Raw genomic sequence first — 23,797 nt, 5'->3', positions numbered from 1 at the left:
CTAGTAATAGATCTACCTGTGAACTTGTTTTTCATGTAGTGCCTTTGTTAGTGTGAGATATATACATGTGGTTTCATGGTTTGGGAATAGAATGTGGGTATCACTGAACCCCTTTTATTGACATAAGTTTGGACAGTCTTTTGACTAGTTTAGAAGTAAGGAATATGTTCCCATTTTAATTTTTTCATAGCTTTTCATAGGTTTTGACTCATGATTTTAAAATATAATCAATGATCCTGTCTCATGAAATACTAATATTTAGTCACAAATTCTACTTTATGTTCAAAGGTATCAATTGTAAGATATTTAAGATACTGTTAAAATAAATAAACTAGTTAATAGATTTAGGATGTAAACATTTAGAAACATTAGTGTTACCTAAAAATACATATATAATGGTAACTTGAAGATGCTTGTTGCAATTTTTCATTTAGAAAGAGAACTGTTATGTGCTTGTATTATATTCTGTAATTTACAAATATTGAATTGGGTACTTATTTGATGTATTTGCTTAAATCGATTTTTGAGCAACTAATATCCCTTTAGGACATGAAAGACAGAAGAAAAAATACCACTACTTGATATATTTTTAAAGGAAACACTTTTTTTCATCATTTGGTAAATTGTGAAACTTGTCCATATTGAACTTTAGAAACCATTCAGTGGTCTTTTTCCACAAATCATGCTTTCCTTTGTTTTCAATGACTCGAGAAATTTTTGTGTATTTCGAATATTAAGGGACTCGAATACAAATATACTAATATATATTTTTATTTAACTTAGATCTGGAAAGCTTAGAGAACTAACTATACATAACAATTACAAAATCGCTTTTCTTTATTATTTCATTTTGGAGCATAATTTTGCAAATACCACGAGGAACATTCCCATAGCATACCTGCAGACCCTGGCTGAAACAACCACAAACTTCAGAGTTTCTGCTTGAACCACAGTGACTCTTCCTGCTACAGTGAAAACTGAGACAGGATTTAGCCAATTCAGTCTATCAGGTTGTTGGATCTTCTGCATTTTGAGGGTCTTTCAGACCTCCTTGTAAAGAGATTTAGCTCAATGGTAAAGTTAAGTGGTGGGGGGGAAATCCTCTACATGTAAAAACAAATGAGTTTTTAAAGAATAGAAAATAATCTCTATGAGAAATTGCTTCTAAATTATCTAAGTGGAAATTAAACTTAGCTCTTGCTAACATTTCTGTAGAAACATGCATTTTGATTAAGCCAAATAAACAAAAAACACCTAAAAGTAGGCATAGCCATTTATCTATATACTCACAAATGTGTGCTCTTTTCTGATCATCAGTATTTTTTTTTCTTGCTTTATTTGCTTCACTTCCTTTATTTCCCATTATTCATGGAGAGGTTTTTCTATCTAAGACTAAATTGATTTTCTGCTTACTTCTTATCGGTGAAGTCACTTCAGCAAAGAGTTACTCTTTGGAGTTGTGTCGTCATCTGTGATCTGTATCCCTCAGCTGGAGTGCTCGGTCTGGCTGCCCCATCACTGCCCGGAGGCATGTGGAGAGAGGGCTCTGGCGTTGCCCAGTCTGTTCACTAAGCTCCCTTTGAGACTGGTGAGGAGGGAGGTCTGTGGAGGAGGGAGATAGATGTACCGGGTGACTGTTGGAAACCAGTGTAATTTGTAAGTTTGCCATAACTTTTAAGTGAAAATTGCAATGGGAGGTTTCAGGGTTAGCATGCTTTCAGAAATCAAAAGGAAAATGGAAGTATTCTTTTCATTGCATTTCTGAACACTCTGATAAGAAAGGTTTTTGTTTTTGTTTTCTAAATTTTACCTAGATTTCAGCAATTAATTATAGATTTAAAAGATATTGAAATATTCATGACAATATTGCCATGTTACGTATTGGATGTATAAACAGGCACACACACACACACACACACACACACACACAGTAGCACTTATCAAATTATACTACTTAATATCACCTGGGTGTTAATTTAAGTTTGGAGCAAGTGAAATATGCACCACGTAGGAGAGTGTACCTTTATCTGACCATGAAGAGTGAAGAAACTCACTGCTGTAATTGATACTTTTAGTTCATTATGGCAAGTTTTTGTACAGTCAGTATAGAGAAAACCACATTTCATTTTGTCAAACCAAAAACATACTACCTAACTGCCTTTGTATAAAAGCTAATACAACATGTCAAAGATAATAGCGTAGCCCTCCATACACATTGAACTGGTGAAAGAAGTTGGGAATGGTGTAGCAAAGATGAAATATAAAGTTAATTTTTGTATAATTTTCTTTTCATTCACATTCGCACCAGGCAGACTTTGAAAAATACCTATAGTAAAGAAGAACTTGTTCATGCATGTAGAACAAAATAAAATAAGATTAAAAGCTCCAGGAAATCAGCCTGCTTCAAAAAACCATTAAAGTGTGCCTATCCCTCAAGCTTTACAAATGTGCTAATTGTTGTGTTTCAGTCATGTAAATATGTTTCAGCATAAAGTAACCAAGATTTCCTGCTATAGAAGCACCGCTATCTGGGGTGTACGGGGGAGGGAGGGACGAAGAGGACTAAATAACACACTGTAATGAAACCTGCCTTTGGGCAGCACATGCTTCAGCCCTGAATGCCCAGAAATACTTTGCAGACGCTCCTGGCTGCCTAGCAATGGGGATTTCTAATTCTGGCTAGCTTGACAAAGTAAATACAACTATTGAACATAAGGCAGCTCCTAATAAAAAACAACAATTCCCCCCTTGTAAACACCTACATTTGGCCCCATTAAAAATTCTTTCTTCATACCCAGGAACTAGCAGCCCCTTCGGTGTGGGGGTCTCACGGTAACTAAAGAGGAGTGGGGAGATTTAATGCTGTCAGGACATTGTAAGGTTGCCATTTCCACCGAGCACTTCATACCCCATCTCAGGGCTTTTGTGGAGTAATGTGCTGCATACACTGCAGGGCATTATGCAAGTAAACACTTTGGCCATTATGCTCTCGGGACTCATTTGTGGCCAGCCAAAAGGAAATCAATATATTTCATATATATGCTGCACCTATATACAAAAAGGATATGATTGCCACATTTCCAAGAGGAGGGTTCAGCAAAAGCTGCCAATTTTGAAAATTATTTAGTGGACTGGCATTAATACCTTTTCTGATTTCTACTTTTTCACATCTGAGAATTCATCTATTCTATAAGCTTTGTATCAGTCAGACCTCTGCCAGTCTCTAAGTTGAGCCTTGGATCTGCTATAGTTCTAAAAATAGCTAGGATTCAGGGATCAGTGTTGAATTTACACACACGCATCTGCTAACAGTTTACTTACTGAGTTGGAGGCTTCAGATTATAGTAAGGAGCAAACATCAGTTTGAATTCTAGTAGACAGAAACAAAGAGAATGTTACCTTTTGTCACCTCCAGAATAGTATCCACATGCTTTAAAAGGAAAAAGAGGAATGAAAAGGAATTCTCATATAATTAGTTGTTAGAATTTATTTTGAAAAGAAATTTTTTTTCAAGCTCAACATTCAGATCTAAAAACATTGTATGTTCCTAAAATATCTTACTGTTCCTACATCACCTGCGAGGTAGACCCAAAACATTGCTCCTAAAATGTTTCCTCCTTTGCGCTGGGTTTAGAAAAGGGGCTTCCTGGACAAAGCAGGCTCCAAGAGCCTATGAGAATGGCAGTCCATCCACAGAAAGATCTCGGTCTTCTTCCGTTTACTGCCATAGCAGCAGAAGGCCCCAGACCTCAAGCATCTCTCAGCTTGGCTCTGCTGAAGCTTAATTCAAATTCTACACACTCTGGAGCTTATATGCGCCTGCCTGCATTGTGTGTACCAGAGCCATGCAAGCCTTGGGTGAAGCAGCAGTTGGAGACCAGTAAATAGGTTGCCCGAGTAAGAAGCCCTGCTACGCCATTAAGGAAAGATAAATGGAAGGGAGTCATTTGGGGAGATATGAGGAGTCTCATTTAGTCAGTGGTCCACAGTCAGGGGACCACAGGGGTGGTGGTGGCCGTGTGTGCCTTATCCATCCCATTCCTTTATCCCAGAGAAGCTAATCAGCATTGAGGGAAGATATCTTTTCCAGTGTTTCTACTGTCCAAGTTTAGGTAACATTTTAAATCACCGTATTCCGAGTGTTACCATGATATTTTGTTTTCAGTTCCGGGCATTAATGAGAATTAAATGTGCAAAAGAACAAAGGAGAAAACAAAAGAAAAGAAAAAAGATACTGCCTTTAGTTTGTGTAGAAGGTATAGCCATTTTAAGCAAAGTTCTCTCCAGGAATAACCTAGTTTGTTCTCTGTTGACATGTGAAATAAAGGAGGAAAATAACATGACTGTCCCACATCTTAAATGTCTGAGAGTTCAGGAACAGTGGGACTGAAACATGGTGGCGTTCTTATTACTATGCAATCTAAAAGATTCTGACTTGCATTTTAAGAGGATTAAACTCAGCAAACCATCCCCCCAAACAGTACTGCCATTTTCTCCTCCAGGAACATTGTACACAGGCTCCAACCCCTCCAACTGGAATCTTCCTGTTGGGCAGGCATGAGATTGAGAATCACCGCTCCCCACAGGAGAAAGGTGGGGTAAGGGGTACTGGGGGTCCCTTAGTAGATAGAAAGTTTCTTCTGAATCAGAAGAAAACAGGATCTAGAACAGCCCATGTACAGCCACCTTTTAGAAAATTCTGTCCTTAAGGAATATACATGTTTGTAACAACTGTTGTTTTCTGTTATTGAAAATGTTCGTGTATGGTTTTGTAAGGACATGGCTGAGCGAGCCCTGGTGTTATTCATAGAAATAAGTGTACACCACTCTCTTGCCACCCTTTGCGCTAAGAATCCAAATCACTTACCACAGCTTACAAACCCTACATGGTCTGACCTGATACCTGCCTACCCACCAAGCCAAACTTCTCATAGCCTCTCCCTTATTTGAAGCCATCACAGAAAAACTGAATTTTTTTTCTGTCCTTCAAACATGCCAAGCCTTAAGGCTTTTGCATTTTATTACCTTTGCTTGGAAATTTATTTCCAGGTCTTTATAGGTCCCTTCTCACATTTAGTTCTTAGCTCAAATGTACCCTCCAGAAAGGCCTTCCCCACTTAAAGTAGTACCCCCAGCCCATATCATGTCGCCATGTTTTATTTCCTTAAAAGCACCTCTCACCATCTGAATTACCTTCTTCATTTGTTTGCTTTCCTGTATGTCAGCTGTCTCCCCTTAAGTCATGTCAATGTCTATGTATTGTTCCTTTCTGAAGTTGTAAGTTCTTTGAAAGCAGGGATCTTGCCTCTCTTGTTCACTATTTTATTTCTAGTGCTTCGAAAAGTTCTGGCACATAGAATAATGAATAAGAATGTGGACTTTGAAGCCAGACTGCCTAGGTTCAAATTCCATTCGATTGTCCTGAAGTTGCAGCATCACTTCTGCTCTTTTCTGACTTGGTCACAGCTAGCAGAAAGGGAAGCGTGGAAATGAAGTCTTTATTCAGGATGGCCGTGTATTCAAGGGTTCTTCTGCTAATGGGAAAGGAGAGAGTAGATATTGGAGGATAACGATCAGTCTCTGTCATAGCCCACCACCCTTTGGAACCTAAATATCCATGCACAGGCTTCATCCCACACTTACTACTTCTTCAGGCGTGAGTGGGGAATCCTAGTGGCTAGAAACCAAAATTCTCTGCAGTGGCGGTAGAGCATTTTAGCCCCATTTGTAGCCCCAGTTCTGCTCTCTTGAAGGAACTCCCTTGTCCGTTATCCTCTGTACCCCTTTAGGAAATTATTCTTTGTCCGGTATCATTCATGGCCGCATGAAGTCTCCATTGGAGAGTCTGCCCTGCGGGGACCGCACACTTCTCACACTTACTAATAGATCAGGTTTGGGGACCTAAGATTACTTTAGGGATTGAATAATTACAGACTTTTGATCAGGCTGGTAGTTTCTTTGGCAGTACAATTCCCTCAAGACTTTAGAAGGTTCCCAGTCTATTTGCAAGTAGTCATAGCCAAAGAGTTATCTAAACATCGTCTAGGATTCAGCTACAGGAAACAGATCCCATCTGATTATTTTATGCAGAAGGAAAGTTTATGCTGGAAAATTGGTAGCTAGCGAAATTAGGGGAAGAGCTGGGGACATTGCCACCAAACTGGCCTCCAGGGAAGCTGCTACCTCTGCCATAGTCAGAAAGGTGACAAATTGGGAGGCCACCACTGGACCTGCAGTGCACACCTCTGTGATGGCACTTCCGGGGTTAGGACGTTTCCACTGCCACTGCTACAAATGCTCTCGACCGCCATGAAGCAAGTAAGTGGACGCTGAGACACTGGTCCGGCCTCCACTTCCACAGCTGCCTTTCAGCTCTCACGACACTGTGGACCAGTCACCGGAGTACTGATGCAAACAAAATGTTCCTACAACAGTGCTTACTAATTGCAGCAGTCAGAGTAGCAGGAAGATAGCTCCTGCTTCTGTTCCACCTTCTGAGTGCAGTCCAGATACATCTAATGAGATATGCCTAACTCACACCTTTCCAGCCTCTTCCCTGCAGGCAAGCAAACCACAGGGCCTTTGGAATGGATGCGTGTCTGCCACAGGTGTTACATTGTAAGAAGTCAGTCTTATTTTCTGGCCTCTCTGTTCTCCCCATATCTCCCTCTTTCATCTTCTTAGTAACTAGCTTGACACCACCTAAAATAACCAGCTTGAGAGGGAAGGCAACACCCTGACTCTGACTTTTGTCTCGGAGCTGGCTCCCATTTTCTGGCCAGCCTCTTAGCAGGGTATCCCACCAAGGCGAAGGGGCACAGCTGTCTCCTGGGAAGGCTGCCTACTTGGGTGTGCAGGTGCAGAAGCAGTTGGGCTCTGAGGCCCCAGATGGCCAAAGCTTTAGTCAGGAGAGGTTGTGGGCCACAGACAGAGCACCTCCTTTACCAGATCTAGTCCCTTCGTCTCTTCTTCCAAATTCCATAGCTCTAGCCTACGTTTGTTTGTCTTGTATAAATAACTTTGCTGAAAATGGCAAAAAGCATCTAACACACCAGTATTCTGAATTTCTCCGTTTTGCCTAGAGCCACTGATAAGGAGGTATAATAAGGTTTGCCTTCTGGGCACAACAGGGGCCACCAGCTTTCCAGTCTGCAGTACCTGACCTCACTGCCCACCTTCCAGCCACTAAGCAACACATACTTAGATCGCAGAACTCGAGTGCTCCATTTTGCAGGTACCAAGTTCTGTATAAACAGGATATAGGTTAGATTGTTATTACAGAGATCCAAAAATACAGTGCCTTAAGTAATACAGAAGTTCATGTATCTCTCACATAGAAGCCCAGGTGGGTGACCCAGGGCTCTTTTGGTGGCCAGGTGGTGTCAGGAGACCCCAGACTGATTTATCGTTTCCCTGTGCTCTGCACCGCCCATAGCTTCCATTGGATGGTCCAAGATGGCTGCACAGTCCACACTTCAGTAAGTGGGAAGATTAAAGTGAGGCTCATCCCTAACCTGTGTGGAGCTTAGAGTAAGAATGCAAAAAAAGGACCATCATTTTATATGCCTAAGTATTTTTAAGTTATCATGCCAACAAACCATTAAATATGCTTTGGCTCCCTTCCTTCACAAGTACACCTTCTTTAGGAAGCCAAGTTTAAATTTAGGATCAGGGTTCCACTCCAGAACATGGAGACAAAGAGAACTGGCCTGCAGCCCACCCCCTTTCTCTGCCCACACGAGGCTGAGTGCACGTGCGTGGGGATACCCAGCCTGCACACTCAGACCCCGTCCACACGCCACACAGACAGCAGTCCTTTGTCTATTCCTGCAGCCCCACGGTGTGCACACAGACACACAGCCCACCCGTGGGGGACAAACTTGTGGAAGAGACCTGTGCAGGCTTTGTGGCCATTTGGACAGAGAGTTGTAAGTTTCTGGACACCCAAAGCATGTCCTGTTAAGAAGGATACAAGCTTTAGACAGGCAGGAGCCCTCTTGCCAAGGTCAAATATGGATACTGAGAGAAAGGAAAAGTAAAGCCCCCCCCCCCCCTTTAAAGATCTGACCCTAAACCAATGTTCAAGATGAAGTGACCAGAACTTAGTCACTCGGCCTCATCTGTTGGCAAAGGAAGCAGGAAATTGTGGTCTTTCTTATGAGATGCCACGTGCCCCCGCTGATATTCAGAGAATCTTTCACTCACTGCAAAGGAAGAGAATAGGTCCTGGGAAGAAGCTAGCAATCTCTGCCACAGACACATGCTTTTTCACGAATCACACTTTTGTTTAGACAAGGAAGTTCCTCACAGTCTGCTTTCAGAGAGGTGAATTTGGAGGCAAGACAATCCTGCCAGTTATAACTGACGGTCAGAATAATTGTACACCTGAGCATTTTTCCATGGGCAGCCAATATGTAATGTTCCCAAGCTGAAATTTTGTCTAATTTTCAGAACAATCAGGAAGAACCAAATGAATTTTTCTCAATTCAAAGGATATAGTGTGATTATGACATTCAACAGAAATAATTTTAATCATAAATCCTGAGAATGAATTGGATCTTAACAAACAAAAACTAAAACCTGATCATGTTTGGCAGAATCTTTTCCAGAAATATTCGGCCACTACCAAATGTACACCTACCAAGCAAAAAAGAGCAAAAGTTGATTCTGGCATGGTTTCTCCTGGCCTACTCCTTTATGAGAGCAACACAAATTTCAAAAAATTAGGCTGATTCATCTTCCATGTTGCAAAATTTTAACCAGGTGTAGAATAATTGCTACATAATATTATATTGTAATAATGTAGTGATTATGGACTACTGCAAATGTAACAATGTAAAAATATAATAATTACACAATCGCATGTAACATGGATGTTTTTTATCAGTGAAACAACACTCTAATGTCTTATGAAGAAATAACAGCCATATTGTGATGACGGATATATCAAGCCTGCTTCATCTATCTCCTCCCCTCTGTCCTTCCTGTGCCACTGAAAGGATAGCAGTCTTTCCACAAAGGAAGGGGAAATGTCTCTCTTTTTAGCTAAAGTGCGATAGAGACTGAGCTCTACTTTAATCCCCACACTGTGGGCTATCGAGGCATCTGGTGTGCTTTTCCTTGGTCAGAAGCTAAGAATGGAGCCCCAGACAGTCAGCAGTAACTCACACCCCGAATGAATGCTTCTGGAAGGTGATCCCTTTGCTGTGGCCCTTCTCAAAACTGTTGAGAAATTGTCTCCCAATATCCATTTGCTCCTTCCATAATAATGGATTTGTTAAACATTTTTACACAATTTGAAACATTTCCCAGACTCCCTTGCAGCCAGGTGTAGCCATGTCTAAGTTCTGGATGTGAGTGATGTGTCCAGCTTCCAGGTCTTGCCTTGGTCACTTCTTCCCATCAGCTGAGAGAGAGTAAAAGCATCAGCCGTGGAGCCCAAAGGAGAAGCTCCTTGCTGAGGATGGCGGACGCGTCCTTCTAGCTCAGAATTGCCTACTGCTAGACTGTAAAGTGGGAGAGAAATTAACTTCTACCTTTTTTAAGCCATTTTTTGGAGGGGGTGGGAGTGTTTCTGTATCACAGCTCCTCAGCTTGTAGTGATTTGTTCCCTGACATTCAGAGCAGTGCCTCCTAACAGAGTACGGCCACAGAAATCAGCAAAGCGTCCTCCAGGCGAGGGATCACACAGCTCTTGAAAGGATCTGGAGGGGAATCGGATAGCATGTCCTTTGTTAATTTGTTTCCTCCCCATTACATAAAGAGGGGGGCGATTCTTTTAAAACTTGAGTGGAGAAGCGTCATCTTCTAGCATTTCTTTTACTATTTTGTCAGCAAAGAATACATGTACAAAAGAGTGTTATAATAAGGTGGACCCCCAAATTGCCTCCTTCAGACAGCCATACATATTTTCACTGGCCCAGAAGCCAGGCATCTTGCATCTCCAGTTTCACTACTGCCTGACTAAGTATGAGCGAAAATGTTTAGATTTTTTTAAATCTTTCTAGAAGCAGACTGTGATTGCAGTTTCCTTCTATATTTCTTTACAGAATCGCAGTGGAGGGCAATGTATACTTAATGCTCAAACGTGCCTTACGGACTGAGACCTGCTGGCTAAGTCCGATATTCTGCTGATGTCACTTATAATTATGTGCAGTTCATTATACTTGTAGATTCATTTTCCTGCCCTAAACTCACGGATTTTTTTACCTTGTACCATATTTGTTTTTATGAGCCACGTCAAATCCTTTTTTGGAGCAAGAAGAGGTATAAATAAGTTAGTGTCATACTTGACAGGTCACAGAACACTTATGCATCTCACTTGAGGCTGACAACAGTCTTGTGAGGGGAGAATCATTCCCCTGTCATAGAGGAGGACATTGAGGTGTCTTATCTGAGGTCACACAGAGAGTAAGTGACAGAGGGAGGTATCAAACTGTTGCTGGCTGTCTCTGTGAAGGGACCCACGTAGAACCTAAATGTTTTAAGGTGTTTACAAGTGTTAGTTTAAATTGGCTATGTTTTAAAGAGGAAAGAAAAAACTAGGAAGTATTTTGAAATAGTAATACCTATTTCTGCGGTTGTGAGTAATACGTACGAAGTGTGACTTTTCAGGAAATATCAGAAATTGTAAAAGGATTGAAACAAATCTCTATTCGTCTGCTAAGGGTTAAAACGTACTACATTGATTGTTCTCAGAAAACAAACAGTGCCTGGTGGGTTGGTCTTGGCAAAATACGAGAAATATAAATTGATTAAACTTATTTTAATGGGTATTTACCTGCAATTTGTCTCAAATCCAGGCGCAATCAAGATTCATTATCTTGCCCCTTCTGTCTGGGAGCTGTGAGTGTTGAGCACGGGTCTGGCAGGCGGGGAAAAAAGGAATTAGGAAGGGAACTGTGGAGCCAGGAAATTCAATCCTGTGTGTCTATAGGATCCATTTAGGTGTGGACTCAAGAGAGCAAAATACAGACAGGGTCTTAGCCCAACAAAAAGAGAGAGGTTTGCAGAGGGGGGAAGAATCTCAAAGGCTGGCTGGGCATGGCCCCCCCAGAGCCGCAGAGCCGGGCACTTGTGGGGCTGCTGCTTCATTATGACCCAGCGCTTCCTGTGGGCCTAAGGGGGCCTTATGGCAGGAGCTCCCCTAATCTGTTCAATGCTTTCCCACCTTGCATCCCTCCAGAAAAGGGACCCATTGATCCAGAGGGATCGCTACAAATCACCTAGGCCTCTGCGGGGAAATTGGAAGTTGTCACACCTTTCCCAAATCCCTTTGCCTACATAAAAACCATCATTTTAGACAAGGCATTAATAGAAAAACACAGGCAGCCAGTCAGCCAGATATACGTCTCCTGCACCCACAGCCCAGGCCCATCCTCCCAGAATCTGGGGAAAGAAACTCAGGTGGAAAAATTTCAGCTCGAGATGTAAGATACGTTTGCAGCCCTTGCCTCGGGTGTAAAATGAGAAAGATGAGTAAGTTGATTTTGTTTACAAGGTTGAAAAAGTATGATTTTTATATATATATATATATATATATATATATATATATATATATATATGTATGTATATGTATGTGTGTGTGCGTGTATATATATATGTGTATATATATATATATACATATATATATAGTCTGATTTTTATTTAAACCATCATGCAGTGAAACCCCAAGGTCTAGAAGTCCGTACACCCCCGCAGCCTTGCCGCTTTCCGTCCAAAAGGAGGTCACCACACTATGCAGAGTATCCTACAGCATATTTTTTTCACAAGACAGATCTAGGGTACAGCAGCATCTGAACATGCACATGTCAAGTGTGTAAGTGCTTTGGAAGCCTCAGAGGAAAAGTCCCTGACACACCTGGCAAGCCTGGACCCCCATCCCTCCTTCTTCCTCGCTGCTTCACATCGCACTGACATGGTGTGCAGGGGGAGGCTCAGAAAGGAAGAAAACAAAACCCACTGCTTGAGAATTTAGACTGCAGAGTAAGCTCGTTAAAGCCATCATCAACAAAAGCCAGCAAAATCACACATAGATTCGCATATTTCCGAAAGCCACCCTTCAGCTTTTTCAAAGGACATGAGTGTGCAACTAGCCTTTGCAACGTAGCCTTTGGTCAGAAGCATTTAATCACATCACCCCAAATTTTTGTGCTCAGAAGTTACACACGAACGGATATTTGACTTTTCTTGAACGCCGTTCAACCTGAAAGATTTCCAAGCATGTCACACGTCACATTTAGCTACCTTGGCTAGGAAGGGCTTTCAGCCAACTGGCTCAGACTCATCGCCTAGAGAAGCAGAAGAAGAGAAATTTTTAGCAAATAGGTAAGCTCCTAAAATAAATGGTATGATGTGGGTTCTGAATCAACGACACTAGTTTCCTCATTTAGATTGTCAGAGCAATGTAACCTTCAACTAGATGCATCTTAAAGATACATCAGTTCTACTTAAGCAGATCGCCATTTCTACATGTCAGAATCCAGTTCATTATTTAACACCTAGCCCACCCCCATGAAGCTTTTTGCTGCTCCCCTCCCCCCACCATGATGCTTGCTTTGTCTCTGCCTTTCGTGCAGCCATTATCTGGACCACTCACTCTGAGGGTTACCTGTGTGCTTGTCTTATTCAGGTTACCGGATTGTAAGGAAAGGCGGGGTGTGGGAGGTGTTCTGTTCACACATCCTTTCAGAATGCCTCGCTTCCTTTCAGAATCTACTCATCCCGTTGATTTCCTGAACAGCCTAATAACCATCTGACATCATCCTTGTGAGGTCCCAACCAGAAGTGTACACACACATTATTTAATGGTGAATTTTCTTTAAGTTTCTGTTAACCTTCAGATCATGCATGCATCCTGGTCAGTTTTCCTTTGCTCATTAGCAGTTAACTTCAAGATCTTAAAGAAACTTTCAATTAAAACTCAGCCATAATTAAATGTATCTTTTCCTCATGCTTCCTCACTAGAACACTGACAGAGTTCATGCTACAAAGACGTTCCTAACCTCAGGCTTTCGAGTCATGCACGTCTTTGAGACTCCTGAGCCTTTCACCCTTTCATTTCTGCTTGAAATCCTTTGTGGAACATTCTAGGGTATCTAGAAATGAAAGAATTGTTTAAACAAAGAAAGAAATACGTCTTTATTAGAGCTTTGTATCATTCAAAAAATAGACACTTAATTACTTAATATGTTACAGGCTGGGTGCCAAGGATACAAATGAGTAAAACTATATGAATATTACTATCTGGATATTACCGATTTTCCTGGCCTTTCTGACATCTTTGTTGATCATGTATCTGTGTAATACTGTCTTTCATCCTAAATATGTTTGCATTAAAAAATAAGTACATACAGGCAAACTGAAATCAAGGAAGAATATTTTCATAATTTTTTTTTAATGTTTTAAAATATTTCAGTCCTCCGCACACAGCTTGTGTTCACATGATAACACACAAGCCTTTTATCAGGAAAGAAACTAGCCAGAACATAGGCTTGTGGATCACAATATTTTGACAAAAAAGCAAATGGTCCTAACCTTTCTCATCTTAATTTTTTTTCGTATTGAAGGGAGTTTTCCAAAGGAAGGGTTTCCGATAGGTTGTCTCCAGGTCAGTTCACCCCTACAAGGCTTGGTTAGTCTTCACTGCACGGCCCGATCCTGCCTTGCTTACCTTTCTCCTCCTACACCCACTTTGTGCCTCACACACAACAGATATGTTCCTTTGACTATGGATTTTTGTGAAACAAATCATGTGAGCTGTGAGCACGAATAGTTAAGGAATTTGATATAAAAAACCTAAAAAGTTATTTTGAATTATGAATATTTCTCCCTCATTACAGTAACTGTTCTATAAGTATGGTCACTTACTGCTTACATCAGCCTGTATCTGCTTAAATCAACCTGTATCTATAGAAAAACAATTCAGATGGGGAGATGTTCAAAGCTACACTATACTTTTGAAAACATGACCCAACATGATGCATAGAAACAAACCTACCAAGACCTGTAACAGATGTTATAGATGACTTATCTGAGCATACGAAAAATATTGACCCTTTTATTGGTATAATTTGTTTTCATCATGTCAGTATTTCTATGAAAATTGCAAGTTTCTAGAGAAAGGATAACCTTGAAATAGAATCATCTTCATGTCAACTTAATAGACAAAGAGAAACAGGCATTTATGAGAACCCATAATTGCTGAAAAGCTATATTCAATTGAAAAAATAGCATTTTGGAGCCCTGGCAAAAACAAAACAAAGCCAAAAAACAACCCTGCCATTATTATGTGTTTGTTTGTTTTCAATTATGCTTTTATTTATGCATATACATGTTTGTATTTCTACCTATATAAGAAAAATCATATATGTTTAGATTTGGACTCGGGAAATGTTCCACTAAGATTCCTGGTCTGGTTTACATAATGGCTATAATTTGTGAAATCTAGCATCAGTGGGATGTGATTATATTGGGCTTCAGTCTAAAGAATTGTTGTAGTAGGAATTTTATATGCAAGACTAAATGCTGATCAACAGAGCATAATATTGTATCCTGAAGTGTGTTCATGAGAGCAAAATTAATTTTTTTTTCTTTCTTTCCTTCTCCTGAAATCTTCTGCCGTAGCGACTGCATTTGCCTCCAGACTTGTCAGACACAGTGAGCCGCTCAAGCAAACAGGACGTGGCAGAATCCGCCACGCTGCTGGGCCCAGGCTGTGGCATGATGGCCGGAGGCAAGAAGCACCTGGACTTCTAGCAATTCCATTCTTAGGCGCTGCGTGCAGAATTCTATGGCACTCTAATTATGATCGCTAATAGCTTATGTAAATATTTTTCTTAACAATTTGACCCTCCAAGTCTTGAAAAACACAGGATTGCAAAATGAGGCCACCATTCTTCTCTTTTTTTAACCAATTTTTTATACAGAAATAGTACAGCAGAAATACTTTCATTTTAAAATTTTGTTTTATGCTATATCTAAAGAAGATAGGTCATTTTAATTTTTAAATAAAAGCAACTAAAATGTCAAAAATTCAAGATGCCTTACAGTGGTCATTGGCGGACGTGTATTAAGGCACTTAGTTCACGGTAAACTACCTGTCACAGCAGGTAGCATATAAAGCATTATGAAATTCAAAATCGTATAGGAAAACATAGTTTCTCTTTATTTCTGAAAGAGTCACTTGCCACCAAAAGTGCTAAGGTTTTTAAAACAATGAGAAATTTCTTTGCTAGTATATGAAGACTATAATAAAATGGATTTGCATTTATGCATCCTGTTATTAAATTGATGAAAACAAAATAATATTTTGGGATTAAGACTCCGTTAATTAGTCTGCTATAGAAGTTAATAAATATAAAAAACTTGAGTGATAGAAAGTATAGCAAAAGAAGTTTAGGGTCTTCTATTTAGTAATCCTAAACAATTAAAGTCAGCACCATGAAATTATGTCAACACATAATTCAGGATTGAAATTCAAACTGACAGCTACATTAATGCTGATACTGGGGGAAAAAACGTGTATTGAAACCTGGTGAGAGATTTGTACAGAATATAGGTCTGAGACTAAGTGGACAACTGAAGCTAACCCAAATTTCCATTGCATGAGGTAAATCCTTTTGTTAATTATGAACATCGGTTCGGTATGTACATTTATAACCACAAAAACATGTCTTTCTGGGGTATATAGCATACTGAAGCAGTTTTCATATAAAACACTAGGTTTTTGAATCATAGTTCCATATTCTCAAAGCTTTTGACAAATAGTAGACAAAAAAACCAAAATTTAAAAAGTAACTTGCATATTTAAGTAGAGTTTCATTTTTTAAAAAGCTGTTTAACATCCTCTAGGAGAACCTGAATTTCCAAAATACATTTTCAAATATGTTAGGATATTTTGAAGCAGTTATAACAAGCATTTTAAGCAGTTTGCTTTTAATATACCACAAATTATACTTTATTTGTTCTTGACAACATTGAAGAAAACAAAGACTAGGTTTTTAAACTGTCTAACCAATATGATGAATGTCAGTCACTTAAAAAAACCCACTGTAGCATAAACACATACTGTATACAGCTTTTATTCAGAATTAGAATAATTGAATCAATGACAGTGATTTGCCAGGATGTCAAATCTCTCCATCATATCCTGTCACCACCAGTTTATTTTTTGTGATCAAAATCAAAAAGACAACTATTTTGTCACCCGCTATTTCATTAGTACTAAAAATCAGGTTTTTTCTTCTATTTTTTTTTTAAGAGTGTCTGGTTTATTTTTTTCACTTCTTTTAATTCGAAAGACAAATTCTTCCCCATTTTCTTTTCAAAATAAAGTTTCAGAATTGATCTGTCAGTTAAAATTAAAGGGCTTTTATATTAAGCGAAGGTGCTTTTAAAATTTAAAGCAACTTCAAAAAAATCAGTTTAGTCCATAGATAGTAAATAATATGCAGATACTCCACAAAAGCTTTGCTATATCCTTTGAAAGCATTATGAACAGTCTAAACAAATTCCAATGAATATTTTAGTCTGGTTATTATTTTAATAACACTAACCTTTTTCTTGCCGTGTTGTGACTCATTTGATACAAACACACAACGGAACAATTACATAGCATTTGACTCTGAAAACGAAATGTGAGGTCATCAGATATGTAAATTGCTTGTCAAAAATACTTAATAGGTCGTTGATTTACTACCCTGGCTACTATGTCAATGAAATTAACAGTCAATTACTCTCTAATACTATACGCTTTGCAAACAGATAAATACTATAAAAATGGAATGCATGTATTTGAACCCCACTTATTTTAAATATAAAAAGAAACTTTTCAAACTCAATAAAAGTGCATTCCGAACAATAATAGTACCTGGGCTTTCCAAAAATCAGGTGCGAGTGCTTTGTTGTTCTGATTCACTAGGCAGGCTTTGTAAAAAATAAGCTATTGAAGAGGGATGTATATTTCTGTTTTCCTCCGATAAAAACCCACTCTAAAAATGTGTTTTCCTCCCTTCTGGGAACATTAGCCATTAGCCATATGCTAATAACTTACTACATAAAAATACTGGTCTCCAATAATGCTACCGTAGGTATACAGACCATTTGGATACATTATGAAATCTACTCTCTGTAAACAAGATTTTTTTTTTCAGTTATCAACTTGTCTCAAAGATAAATACTCAAGTAACTATGCTACACATAGTATTTGGAATGTTCTCATATCTTTTAAATATTTCTAAAACTTCAAAACCCTCTATGGTATTCATTTATTATGCTAGATTTGCCCTTCTTTAACATGAGGTAAATATTCTGACTGCTGCAGTCTGCTTAGAGTTCTAAGACCTTCTGGATTTCTTTTTAGTAGCCACCAATTTCCACTTTTGTCTCCCTCTCTTCCATTCTTTATCTCCATCTCCAGGATCTGCAAATACTAACACTGGACAAAATAAAACTACTTCAGATGGAAGCAATACTCGGCAATCAATTCCTTGTCTATCTTTTAATTTTAAAGAATCAGACAGGCATCCGAATGCAAAAGGGAAATGGGGGGGAGGGAACCCTGTTCATTTGTTTAAGCCCATTGTGAATGTCATTTCTAAAACATGTGAATAGTCACCATCAACACAAGACCGAAATGAAGCAGTACTAACCCCGAGTCCTTACACTTTGACTTTAAAACTGAGCATTCATTCAGGACCGGTGCAAAACAAAAAAACAGGTGAGGTTTATTCTTGAGAAACAAAAAGGGGAAGAATTTGTGTTTGGTCTTGGTGAGCCAAACATACAAAGAAGAAAGCCTTTTTTTTCTAATCTTGTTCAAATTGAGGCCCAGTGCCAAAAGAATAAGCAGAATACAGACACCATCCTAAGATGACAAAAATTCACAAAACAAAGCTGAATCTTAAAATAATACTGTAGAAATGAGTCTTAGTTAACCTAGTTATGATTTTTTTAAGTAGGAAGAGATGACTATGTGAGCCATATCAAGAAAAGCCAGTAGATTATTATTTAAGACTTAGGAGGCACAGCTTTGGAGGGGAAATATTCTAGAAGTTCATTGTAGTAAAAAGCATTTTTTCACTCAGTAATTTAAATGTTTCTTCCTCAAACATTCTCTAATTCTGTTCACCTGGTGTCCCTAGTCGAGCAAATTTGGAGAAAAATCATAAGCAGTTAGTCTTGTGATTCTACTGAGGACATCACAGATAGATGGTCACCACCTGGAAGATGATATCGAAGTGTCCCTGCAGAGTTCCCATTGATAAATATATAAATATGCCTATCAGGAAATAAATAAACAAAAATAAATTATTGCAACAATGAGTCAAAGGCCACCTCCTGGGCACTGCGTCCACTCAGTGCCTGCCATGCTGTCCCCGGGAGAGTGCCTGGAGCTCCACTCAGAAGGACAGCTCATCATCTCCCCAGGATGAGGGCAGAAGGCAAGGCAGCCGTTCCATCCTGCAGGACCAGAGGGCTTCTGCAGCTGAGCAGCCACTTCTTCAGACCAAAGCAGGCTGCACCACTGTGTCCTGGAAATCCTGCCCCTCAGAGGACACGTATACGTGCCCAAGTGCATATGTACAGACCCTCCGCTTCCACAACACTCCCCGTCTCCCATTCCCAGCTCCCGCACCCAAAGTGCCACACCCGGTTCTCCAAAGTCTATGCTCGCTACACAGTAGAGCTGTGGGCCAGAACTGGTTGCCTGACCCTGGCCCAAATCATAGCCATGTTGGAAACTGCCCCTTCTTGCATTGAAGTCAGCCAACCAGCACACACCTCAAATAGCCCTTCTCTGACAGCTCCCTGGGCACATGTCCCTCAGGGAATGTGGGCTACAAAATGTTGGGAGGTAGAATATCTGCGTGGGCAACTGTACCAACAGTGCATGTGTGTGCACACCCCACTGCAAAAGTGTGCAAGCATGCAGTGCAGGCTGACATTGAATCAAACTACATGCACACATAAAAACTGCAATTATCCTAGGAAGGTGTCTCTAAAGGTGCAGCAACTCTAGTGGAATAAAAGTATTAACATATAGCATGCCAGAGAGACAAATCACAATTATCTGTTCACAAGTAATCTAGAAAGTAGTAGATGTTAAGGTAGAAGGTTATTTTTTAAAGCCTCCAATTAATTTCTGTATTTCTGACCATTTGCCTTTGGGAATTAAAAACAAAACAGACCAAAACAAAAAAGAGCAGAGTACAATTCAGCGGAAGTGTCTTTGTCCCCAGAGATTTCTTCCTGTGCAAGCACTTAATCTAGTAATCTAGACTGCCAAAACCCTCAGCCTTTGATTGAAGTTTGCAGAGGAAAACTTATCTATATTGACTTATATGTTACACAGAACAGAGAGAACCAGAAGTCTCAGACAGGCCTTTTGCACCCAACAAAGGCTTATTTTTTTTCTATCCTTTGCTTGCGCTCAAGCACTCCTGCCCTGCGTGCTGCCACTTTAAACATGATCAGATCTGTGCTTCATTGCAAATAACAACTGACCAACAATGGGCCCTGCTTCATAGATTTGGGAATGTTTGGCTTAAGCTGCCAATGACTGAAGGCCTTTAACTCCAACCGGCCAGTCACAGGCCTCTTTGTTGTTGTCTGTTGATGTGTCTGTGCTCATTATTGCTTGACATGCAACATCCCCCCTCCACCCTCCAACCATCCACAACCGCACAGAAAGTGAGATTCAAATGGGAACAGCTGTAGTGGTTCAATAGGAAATGATGCCTCTTGTGCAAAGGGGAGGGAGACAGAAAAGGGACAGGGCCTATTGGAGAAAGGCAACAGCTTTTAGAGAGTCTTGTATAAGAAATCTACTTTTGAATATACTTCAGTGAAATCACTGTTGAAATAGGCTGACAATAGAAATCTGCCCAGATTGAAAATGCCAGCCCTAATTCAAAAGACAATTCTTAGTTACTGTGTTTCCCCGAAAATAAGACCTAAGCAGACCATCAGCTCTAATGCGTCTTTTGGAGCAAAAATTAATATAAGACCCAGTCTTATTTTAATATAAGACCGGGTCTATATAATATAATATAATAATATAATATAAAACCGGATCTTATATTAATTTTTGCTCCAAAAGATGCAGTAAAGCTGATGATCCCGCTAGGTTTTATTTTCGGGGAAACATGATAATAGCTTGCTGCGTTTTTAAATGATTTCTAGACTTTGAGCTTTCGAATTAAATGGCTAACTGAGATATGTTACCATTTTGTATGTATAAATGGGCACAGATTTACACACAGTTTTAAGTGGAATTTTTTTCTAACACATTTCTGATTTATGATCTCTATAAGAATTATTTCTTTAAGGATCATCAGGATTTAAAATAGAGTACGTATGAAAGTAACCATTGGTCTCAAATGTTACTATAACATGGAAACAAAATTTGTAACACCACACTATCAGGTTAAAAAGAAAATAGTATAATAAAGGAAATACAAAGGCTTTGGCATGGTTTTTACAATCAACAATGGTTAATTTTGATATGTAGTTGTGAACAACTTCAAAACACTTAAGTTTAAAACTCTTGCAAGCACTTTTAATTGATTAGGAATGAATTCTAGATGCACAAAATGATTGGACTGTGAACAGTAATACAACTATATCTAAGAACAATTAACTATTGCTGGCCAAAAAAGAAATGTATGATTGCATGAAAATGTGTATAAAACATCTATAGAGTATTCTTGTCAAATATAAATGAAATTAACTTTATTATAGAAATCATTCTGAGGATTTCTAGGGAAGACAAATACTTACATTTTGACATAAAACAAATTGGATTATATCGAAGACACACTCTACCTTTTAGCTATCAACTTGTTTCTTCCTTGAATTTATATCTTACCCTCTTTTGCACATAAACTTCATCTGTTAACAACCTTTGGAAAACCAACAGATATTTTCTTACATAAATCTAGTGCATGTTGTTCCAGGTTTAATTATATGCAAAGGAATGGTACCAACATGGAACCTCAATCCATAGACTATGAACAGATGGGTAGAAGTATTCGATATATCTTGATAAAACTCTTAAACTCGTGGCAAAGCTTGTTGATCACGGTTTCCTGTTTTTAAAAACAACTTCATGACCAACACAGATCAAACATACATCCAGTTTATGTTGTTCTTTTTTTCTTCATTATAACATACAAATGCCCATTTACAAATAATACACCAAAATGAATAAAAGTTTGGATACCAAAATGAAGATTTGTTCCAACTGATACCGTGCCTTCTGTATACAAAGGTCCTTGTTTCATGTCCATTCCCCAGTGGTACAATACCGGACACAACTGCAGAACTGAAGTGCTTCTAACAGCCATTTTCTTTCCTTCCTGAACGCTCAACTGTTGTGGCCACATAGTAACTGACTGAATTAACACAATATATTCTCTCTCTCTCTCTTTTTTTCTTTTTCTTTTTCTTTTTTTTTTTTTTACTGTAATCTTGGCCAATATTGAGACATATCAGGTTCACTTCCAGGAACTTGAACTGGAACTGACACACCAGGGGAAATGAGTCCTAGAAGTGGATGAAAGAAATAGCCATGTAGATATTCCCTTCAAGAGACAGGCATGGAGTATAAATGTATAGGTTAAAAGAAAAACTCTAATGCTTTCTAACATTTAACTATATTTTAAAAATATATTTTCAAGTGTTACAAACAAAAGTAGCATCGTCAGAAACCAGTTAACATTTTTACACTTACCTATTGAATCCCAGGTCCCCCACCCAAAAAGAAAAAGAAAAAGAAAAACCTCCGTTTCTTTGTATGTTTGGAGCTTTAACAATGAAACTATCTCTGGAAAACCAATGTGGTACTGCTTCCGCTGCGATGAGAAGCACAGAGGAGCGAGGAGGGTGAGAAGTCTTCCAGTAAGCACTCGCCATGCAGCTCAGGGGGCCCTCACTGTTGAACTTGGGCTAATAATCGCTCCTCAGAAAACTTAACAGTCTCAGGCCTTATCTTCATGTGCAACTTCTGTGACCAAATTCAGGAAAAGCAACTTTGCTTTTTGTCTGTATGGTATTAAGTTACTAACTAACTTGACTGAATTTCCCTTTTCTATCAGTTTTCCCCAGAAAAGTGAGCAACAAAGAGTTAACCACACCACCACACAAGGCAGGCCAGGAGGTTGTTTTTCAGATAAACTGTGAGTGAAGGGAGAGCACCTGGCCAAAGAAGCTCTACAGGCCACCTCTGTGCAGCCTTCGGAGATCAGCGGCTTACCTGTGGAAGTGGTGCCCGAGGTGCCCATTGGCTGACTGTTCATGTGTGTCTGCATATGTGGGGGGGTGTAGGTATCATAACTCCGCCCATTCACCGAAGGGCTGGTAGGCAGCATGCAGGAGTAGGAGGAGGTCTGGCTGGGGACTGGGGGCTGAGAGGAAAAGCAAACTAGTAGTTACTGAGAAACACATCACACAGCCACATCCCCAGGCTCCCTCCTCCCCAGGACCTCTGCCAACAAGTCTGATCATTAAGATGCCCTCATGTGAAATACTGGAATTCCATGCGATAACTCTAAGATCAGGCCTCCAACCAATCCTTCCACTGGCCACTGATACAGAACAGTTGCCTACACACCAAACTTCTAAAAGTACTACAAATTCCCATAATTGTCCAGCTAGACGGTTGGCACTATCCATAAAATAGGATTTTTATCCATGTTCATCTTGCACCTCTACTGGCATCTTTAGAGAAGCAGTAGCATGAGGATTTCCATTAAAACACACCCCCACTCCTGCAAATCCAATCTATTTGGAAATCCAGGGACTCCCTGGAATCCCATATCTCAAGTTCTAGGGCAGAAAACAGTGGGAGAAACTCTACAAAGTTTGCTTTAGGGACCTTGTTTGCCTTTTCTGCTTGGAATCATAGGATTAAAGATTCTTTGAAGAGGCAGATCAGTAATGATCTCAGATTAAAGTGGTCAGAAGAGTCAGTAAATACCTAGTCCCAGCCTGTGAACTGGCTGTGACTTCCTTACTGACCCAAAAACCCAAATTGGATTTTACCCATAAAATTGTGTTGCTACCCTCTCAGTGTTCTGAATGGTGGTATTGAGGAGATGAACTGTCTCCTAACTAAGTAAGAAATACACAGAACTGGGATGAAACCCCTCATGGGCTCTCATGGGGCTATGCCAGGGCAGCAAGCTTGGGATGAATTAATAGAAAGATAATGTCAGGAACAAGGGAGATGATAGTACCGCCCTGCTCTGCAAACTGTAGAAAGCTTTAACATTCCAAGATCCACACATTAGAGAAGATTCAGAGGAGGAAACCCACTCTTTGTAAAATGGTTGAAAATTTTGGTCAACAGCATGAATTGATGGACAGACAGACCAGTCCCCACACACAACTAGCCAATCTCTCCCTTCAAAATTCAAGGAGTAATTTTCTCTAAACAGTAGACTCATGGATAATTTTGATTTTCTTTATGCTTTATGAATGTATGTACATTTTGAATTATATAAGTTGTGTAATTTTTTTAAATCAGTGAAATAAATCGACCCCATACCAGTCTATATGTTGAAACAACCCTAATAGAATAGCAGCATCTATTTGTTTCTAATTGTTTTCTCATCTACGCATTTTGTTTTGTTCACAGAAACCTAGACGTTGCTACAATTTACAAACCTGAACAAGACACTCAGTGGCCTTTCTACAATCAGAGATTGACTGAGAAAATCAGGTTCAAAGAGGTAAGCAGGCCTTCAGGGCCCTCCCTGCCAGAATTTCAGCTTGAGTTTGTTTCTAATTCCCCAAA

General features: G+C 39.6%; 2 protein-coding genes across 15 annotated transcripts in view; one reads left to right on the top strand and one right to left on the bottom strand.

Moving 5' to 3' along the window:
* The window catches only part of ELP4 (elongator acetyltransferase complex subunit 4), a 213,802-nt gene extending 198,770 nt beyond the window's left edge, over positions 1-15,032 (top strand). Inside the window, exon 10 of the mRNA XM_033119874.1 lies at positions 14,626-15,032. Within this exon, the coding sequence (XP_032975765.1) occupies positions 14,626-14,757 (132 nt within the window). The 3' untranslated portion in view covers positions 14,758-15,032. The remainder of the gene's footprint in view (positions 1-14,625) is intronic.
* A 115-nt stretch (positions 15,033-15,147) lies between these two features.
* PAX6 (paired box 6) overlaps positions 15,148-23,797 on the bottom strand; it is a 34,374-nt gene continuing 25,724 nt past the window's right edge. For 6 of the 14 annotated variants that reach the window (XM_033119867.1, XM_033119868.1, XM_033119870.1 and 3 more), the window contains 2 exons: positions 22,256-22,406; positions 21,461-21,546 (listed from right to left, as the gene is read on the bottom strand). In XM_033119867.1, coding sequence (XP_032975758.1) covers positions 21,461-21,546; positions 22,256-22,406 — 237 coding nt within the window. Of the gene's footprint in view, positions 18,281-21,428; positions 21,547-22,255; positions 22,407-23,797 lie in introns of those variants that run through there. The other 8 variants (XM_033119860.1, XM_033119862.1, XM_033119863.1 and 5 more) reach the window with 3 other exon arrangements.

This window comes from Rhinolophus ferrumequinum, chromosome 11 (assembly GCF_004115265.2).
Source record: "Rhinolophus ferrumequinum isolate MPI-CBG mRhiFer1 chromosome 11, mRhiFer1_v1.p, whole genome shotgun sequence".
NCBI classification, from domain to species: domain Eukaryota; kingdom Metazoa; phylum Chordata; class Mammalia; order Chiroptera; family Rhinolophidae; genus Rhinolophus; species Rhinolophus ferrumequinum.
This window is presented reverse-complemented; position numbering and strand designations above follow the sequence as displayed.